The 7,260-nt window shown below is 55.3% G+C and overlaps 1 protein-coding gene across 1 annotated transcript; it reads right to left on the minus strand.

Annotated features, from left to right (window-relative positions):
* Positions 1-264: 264 nt before the first annotated feature.
* Positions 265-2,005, minus strand: FAM43A (family with sequence similarity 43 member A). The gene has a single exon (XM_054983444.1). It carries the CDS (start codon positions 1,953-1,955, stop codon positions 759-761), a length of 1,197 nt encoding a protein of 398 aa, XP_054839419.1. The 5' UTR covers positions 1,956-2,005; the 3' UTR covers positions 265-758.
* Between the last annotated feature and the right edge of the window lie 5,255 nt (positions 2,006-7,260).

Genomic DNA, 7,260 nt, shown 5'->3' on the forward strand with positions numbered 1-7,260 from the left:
ACAGTCCCAGGGACGGAGAAAATGCCCAAACACCCACGGCAACTGCCTTTCAGCCCCAAAGCCTGGCTGTGGGCAGGGCCAGGGTCTGGGGCCTTCCTCAGCCAGCCCTCCTGGCAGGGGTCCCTGTGAGCTGGGGGGGGGGTGCATGCGGCCTCCTGCCTGCTGCCGCCCCCTGGTCTGCGACTCTCCCCAGGCCCGGGGCTGAGGTGCAATGCAAGCGCGCCCTGAAGCTCCCACACCAGCCAAGAGACGGGCCTCTCCAGTTACCTTCCTCTTTATTACCTCCACTTGGGTGCAAAACAGTCCAACAGAAAAGGAGGGTTCTGGTCCGGGGCGGGGGCGGGGCGGGTGTCCTCCCCCCAATAACAAAATGTATCTGATTCACATTTGCTTGTTCCGTCTGTTGAAGTGAACGTCCACCTTGACTAGCTGCCTTTTGCACAGCAAAAGAGAGATAGAAACACCAAGACGGGCAGGTGGAGCCTGGAGAACCACCACTGCGGACATAACTTAAAAACGGGAACGGGACGAAGGGGGCGCCAGGAGCTTCTTCACCGCAGTGCAAAACTTCTCGCGCCGACCAGGGCGGGCGACGCAAGGCCGGGCTGGCAGCGGCAGGCGTGGAGAGTCATTTGGCAGGCCCGGGCCTGGGGCGGGCAGCGTTGCGGGCGAGTCGGGGGTCCTAAGCCCTTGCGCGGGGCTGCTCGCGGCTCAGGCGGCGGGCGCGGCTCTCGCCCCTCCGGCCGGGCCGCCGCCGCTCAGGCGCTGTCGGGCTCCGGGCTGTCCCGGCCGGCGGAGGGCTGCGGCGGGGAGCCGCCGTCGGGGCCGTTGCTCTCGATGGACGACTCGCTGCCGGTGCTCTCGCCGGAGAGCAGGCGGGTGACGCGGAGGTCGGCGCGCAGCAGGGCCGGGTCGTTGCCGATGGCCAGGCGGCCCAGGTCGCGGATGAGGCGGCCCAGGCTGGGGGGCGGCCCGGCCTCGCCCTCGGCCAGCGGGGCCAGCAGCTCCCCGTCGTCGTCGTCGTCACCGTCGCAGTCGTCCTCCTCCCCGGCCGCCTCCTCGCCGCCGTCGCGGGGCGGGTGGCGGGCGCGGGCCAGGCGGGCGGCGCGCTCCTCCAGCTCCTCGCCCAGCGCGTCCTCGGTGATGGAGCCCAGCTTGGGCGCGCTGCGGCCGCGCTCGGCCGGCGGCTTGTAGGCGCCGCCGGGCCCGGCGCGGAGCAGCAGCCTGCGCAGCGGCACGAGCGGCAGGGCGGCGGGCCCGGCCTGCTGGAGCTGCTGGCGCCGCGCGTCGGCGCGCTTCTTGAGGCGGCGGAAGTCGGCCAGCGCGGCCGCCGAGGTCTGGAAGAGCAGCAGCGCCATGGCGCGGGCCTTCTCGGCCTTGGAGACCAGCACGGCGTGGCAGCGCAGCAGCACGGCCTTGTGGCGGCCCTCGTGCCGGTAGATCCAGGCGAAGAGGCGCGGCAGGCGCGCGTCGGCCACGCAGTAGGTGACGCGGTGCAGCAGGTACAGGTGGCCCGGCCGCGCCGGCTCGGCGCCGGCGGGGGCGGCGGGCGCCAGGCGGATGCCCTGCGGCCCGATGGTCAGCTTCATCTTGGTGCCCAGGCGGCCGCCCTCGCTGCGCGCCCAGATGCGCCCCACGGCGGCGTCGGTGCAGCCCTCGCCCTTGGCCTGCAGCGTGGTGGCGTTGCCCAGGTACAGCACCGTGTAGGTGGGCGCCTCGCGGCTCACGCGGAACTTCTGCCGCTTGGAGCGGAACAGGTGGCCCACCCGGCTCAGCGCGCTCTCGGCCGGGCAGGCGCAGGGCAGGACGCCGCCGCCAACGCCGCCGCCAACGCCCGAGCCCTTCGCCGCCGGGCCGCGGGAGGGCGGCGAGGCGGAGGCGGAGGCGGAGGGCGCCGCCGGGGGCGCCTCCTCGGCGGCCAGCAGCTCGAACTTGTGCCTCTTCCAGGGCAGCATCGCGGCGGCGCCCGACGGCGCGGCCGGCCCGGGCCGCGGCGGCTGCTGCGGCTGCGCTTCAGCTGGAGGCGCCCGCCGCAGCCCCGGCCGCCCGCGCATCCCGGCCGCGCCGCAGAGGGCCGGCCGGCCGGGGGCGCCTCGCCGGCGCTCGCCGCAGCTGCCCGCGCGCCCGCCCCGCCGTCCGCCCGCCGCGCCTCCGGCCCGCCGCCGCAGCCATCGCCGCGCGCCTCACATCGCCGCGCCGCCGCGCGCCCGCTCGCCGCCGCCAGATATAGGCGGCGCGGCTTGGCAGAGCCGGGGGGCGGCGCTCGCGACGCCGAGGCCGCGACGCCGCCGGGCGGGGGCGGGGCCTGGGCGGCGGGGCGGGGCCTTCGCTCCGGCCGGCCGCGGCAGTGGCAGCCCCCGAGCGAGCCTGCCCAGCGCTCGGGAGGGCTCGGCGCGCCCGGGAAGGCCTGGCCGGGCGGCCTTGCGCGGCGTCTCGGGGCAGGTCGCCTCCACGGCCGCGGCCGGGCGTTGCGGTGCCGCGCTGGCCTCGGGCTTGCTCGCAGCTGCGCCCGCGCTCTCGGCGGGAAGGCGGCTGCGGGTGGCGAGTCGCTTCCCAAAGACGGGCGGCGAGCCAGCTGCTGAGCGGCCCGCCCGACCCCCCGGGCTTTGGGCGGCGGCGGCGGCTTCCTTCCGCGCGAGCCAGAGTCGCTCCCGGGCCCCCTCCTGCATGCCCCGGAGCCCCCCCTCCCCGCCCAGGGTTGGGCGCCAGGCCTGTTGCTTTGCCCGGTGCCGAAGGAGGAGCCCGACCACGTCTAGCGTCGGCCTCTGGGTTGGCATCGCTGACAGATGCGGAGGGTCGGTTGGTTGGCAGGAGTGTCCCCTGAGCTGTGCTCACCATGGAAGGAGGTTAGGGGGCACTTGTGGGCATAGGTGTAAACTACGGGGGGGGGGCTGAGGGGCTCGAGCCCCCCCGGATTTGGCAAGGGGGGCTGAGCCCCCCCCCCGGGCAACTGGTGAACTACATGAGGGCTCAGGGGCTCAAGCCCCCTTGAATTTGGTCAGGGGGGCAAGCAGTGACAAACTCATATGAGGGACTCAGTTATAATGGCAGATGAAGCACAGGACTGTACACCCCTCCTATTTATATTGCAATTTCCATGATTCTTTGGGGCTTTGTTCCTGTTTTTTGCTCTTATGTATTTCTGTGTTTATTAAGAATTTATAATTTTAAAAAGGAGTTGCAGTTTATATAAACAATTTACAAAGAAATGCTGCAGAAGAATTAAGAGACTCTGACAGAAGATGTATGATTTTAAAAATCAGGCTCCTGGAAGGCAAGATTTACACACTAACAACAATATATCATAGAATCACAGAGTTGGAAGGGGCCATACAGACCCTCTAGTCCAACCCCCTGCCCAGTGCAGGATCAGCCTAAAGCATCTCTGACAAGTATTCATCCCGCCTCTTCTTGAAAACTGCCAGTGAAGGGGAGCTCGCCACCTCCCTAGGCAGCTGATGCCACTTTGGAACTACTCTGACCCTGAAAAGGTTCTTCCTAATATCCAGCCGGTACCTTTGTGCATGTAGTTTTAGCCCACTGCTTCGAGCTCTACCCTCTGCTGCCACCTGGAACAGCTCCTTACCCTCCTCCAAATGACAACCTTTCAAATATTTAAAGAGAGCAATCATGTTCCCCTTCAACCTCCTCTTCTCCAAACTAAACATTCTCAAGGCCCTCAGCCTTTCCTCGTAGGGCTCAGTCTCCAGACCCCTGATCATTCTCGTCGCTCTCCTCTGCACCCTCTCGATTTTGTCCACATCCTTTTTGAAGTGAGGCCTCCACACAATACTCCAGGTGTGGCCTGACCAAGGCAGTATAGAGAGGGGCTATGACCTCCTGTGATTTCGACGCTATGGCCCCTTTGATACAACCCAAGATTGAATTGGCCTTTTTTGCCACCGCATCACACTGACTGCTCATATTTAGTTTCCAGTCCACTCTTACCCCAAGATGCCTTTCACGTATACTACTGCCCAAAAGTGTACCCCCCATCCAGTATTTGTGCTTCCCATTTTTGTGGCCCAGATGTAATACTGTGCACTTGTCTTTGTTGAATTGCATCCTATTCACAGCTGCCCACTTCTCCAGAGTATTCAGGTCTTGTTGAATTTTAATTCTATCTTTGTGGGTGTTTGCTACTCCTCCCAATTTGGTATCATCAGCAAATTTAATGAGCAGCCCTTCCACTCCTTTGTCCAGGTCATTGATAAAAATATTGAAAAGTACCGGGCCCAAAACTGAGCCCTGCGGCACCCCACTGGACACCTCCCTCCAATCTGATGAAATGCCGTTGACCACCACTCTTTGGGTGTGGTCCTCTAACCAGTTAGCTATCCACCGAACTGTCCTATGGTCCAGTCCACAGTCTTCCAGTTTGCCCATCAGAATGTCATGAGGGACCTTATGTACCAAACAATGCAAGAGAAAATTTTTATGAAAATGTTTTCGAATCCTTTTTTGATTTTCAACCGGGTAATGATCTTTGGAGATATGAATGGGGTAATGGATCTAAAAAAATGATAGGTGAAAAAAACCAAAGAAGGCAAACTTCCCCAAAATGTGTTTAATTATATGGAAATGTTACAATGGGAAGATGCTTGGAGGATCAAAAATCTGAATACTGGAGGCTATACTTTCTTTTCTGACATATGACAAACACATTCAAGGATTGATATATACTGGATATTAAAAAAACACTTAAGTTATTAATATTGTTTATTATATGTTTACTCTTTCATTTCTTTTTCTTTTGATGTAACTATAATTGTGCTATCATTTTTATTTTATTTTCTGTTCTGCTTATATTTATAAAAATAAATTTTATATAAAAAGAATTTATACACTGCCTTAAAATGCCTATAGCTATGGCCAACACTAATTAGCTTAGGCCTTAACCCTGGCTGGCTCCACCCACTTTCAATGTAGCAACAGTCAGATTACAAGGCCTCTGTTGGACATAATTGCAACATAATTGCTTGGCTCCAATTTACATTTAAAAAAAAATGGCCCACAGACTGGAAACGCTCAGTCTACATTATAATTCCCCAAAAAGGGGATGCCAAAGAGTGCAGCAACTATTGAACTATCATGTTAATTTCACATGCAAGCAAAGTGATGCTCAAAATTCGAAACCAAAGACTCTTACCATATATGGAACAAGAAATGACAGATTTCAAGCTGGATTCAGAAAAGGAAGAGGCACCAGAGATCACATTGCAAATTTACGATTGCTAATGAAACACATCAGGGAATTTCAGAAGAACATCAGCTTGTGTTTTATAGATTACAGCAAAGCTTTTGTCTGTGTGGATCATGAAAAGCTATGGAGAGTCTTAAAAGAAATGGGGGTGCCACAACATGTGATTGTTTTGATGTGCAAGCTGTACTCGACAAGAGGCTACTGGAAGGACAAAACATAGGGAAACAGAACGATTTCCAGTTGGCAAAGGTGTCAGACAAGGATTCATATTATCTCCCTACCTGTTCAACCTCTATGCAGAGCATATAAAGAAAGCTGGATTAGATCTAGAAGAAGGTGGAGTGAAAACTGGTGGAAGGAACACTAACAGTTTGAGATATGCAGAAGACACCACGTTACTGGCAGAAAATAGTGAAGACTTGAAACAACTACTGATGAAGGTTAAAGGAGAGTGTTAAAGCAGGATTACAACTGAATATCAAGAAGACAAAAGTAATGACTACTGAGGAATTACACAATTTTAAAGTTGAGAATGAGGAAATTGAAATCGTCCAAGTGTTTCTCTTCCTTGGCTCAATCATCAACCAAAAGGGAGACTACAATGAAGAAATCAGAGGAAGATTGAGACTTGGAAGAGCAACTGTGAAGGAGCTAAAAAGATCCTTAAAGATAAAGATGTCTTCTTGGGAAAGAAGATCAAGATAATCTAAACTATGGTATTCCCCATTACTAAGTATGGATGTGAAAGTTGGAGAGTGAAGAAAACTGACAGGAAGAAAATGGATTAATTTGAAATGTGGTGCTGGAGGAGAGTTTTGCAGATACCATGGACAGCCAGAAAGACAAAAAGGTGGATACTAGATCAAGTCAAGCCTGAATTCTCCCTAGAAGTTAAAATGATAAAACTGAGGCTATTGTACTTTGGTCACATCATGAGAAGACAAGATTCTCTGGAAAAGTTAATAATGCTAGGAAAAGTGGAAGGCAGCAGGAAAAGATGAAGACCTAAAACAAGATGGCTTGACTCAATCAAAGAAGCCACGTCCTCCCATTTGCAGGATCTGAGCAAGTCTGTTAATGATAGGATGTTTTGGAGGTCTTTCATTCATAGGGTCACCATAGGTCAGAGGCAATTTGATGGCACATAACAACAACAACAAGACGTCACTTCTAACGTCGTCCCTTTCTTCAAGTTTCAGAAGAGGAGAAACCAGATAATTAGAAAGATAGGCAGGTCAGGGCATCTGTTTACTCCTTTACTGCCCTGAACTATCCTTTGATGTGTAGATTGTTAATCTCAGAATTTCCTCCTCAGGAATAGATTGGTAGATAGGAATTTTCTCTCCACTTTCCTATCAAAGTACAGAAATCCTATAATAAAGCACTCTTACTTCTTTTCTAAAACTAAGGCAAGTATAAGTTTATTTTCTCTTTCTCTTTTACACTGACACCAGCCAGCATGCTTCAACCACCCATCATCATTTTTTCTCTGCAATCAATGCTACTCTGTTAAGGAATAGTTTCTGTTCCTTTTAATAGGGAAAAATGAGTCTATTTTATTTTACTTTTCAGTTACTTTATCATTACATTGTATTTTGGAAATGGAACACTGGGAAGGGGTAGACCTTCTGTTTCCTTGCTGAAATAGCTTTGTTTGCTTGCTTGCTGTTTTTTGGGGGGGGGGCTGGGTGTGGGAGAACAGTTAGTTTTATCATGGTAGTGTGTGTGGGGGGTGGGGGAGTGGGGGGTAGTGTGTGTGGGTACATTCCATGTTTGCCGCCACACTCGCTCTAGCCTTCTCAGCTCCCGCTTCTTCCGACGTAGCTCCTCTGTATACCAGGGAGCTAGTTTGGTACAGGGGTGGAGAGGGCGTCGGGGGGGGGGGGCAATTTCATCGATGGCTTCGGAAAGATGGACTTGCCAATCTTCCACCAGCTCATCCAACGAACTGCCAGGCAGCATCGGATCCCGCAGAGCATTCTGGAAACCAGTTGGATCCACAAGTCTCTGTGGGCGAGCATGAATAAGCTCACCACCCTTGCAGGGGAGGGGTGGGA

Source organism: Eublepharis macularius, chromosome 6, assembly GCF_028583425.1.
Source record: "Eublepharis macularius isolate TG4126 chromosome 6, MPM_Emac_v1.0, whole genome shotgun sequence".
NCBI lineage: Eukaryota > Metazoa > Chordata > Lepidosauria > Squamata > Eublepharidae > Eublepharis > Eublepharis macularius.

Excerpts from the sequence above, each read along its gene's own strand:
- FAM43A (XM_054983444.1), bottom strand. The coding sequence starts at position 1,955 with ATGCTGCCCTGGAAGAGGCACAAGTTCGAGCTGCTGGCCGCCGAGGAG.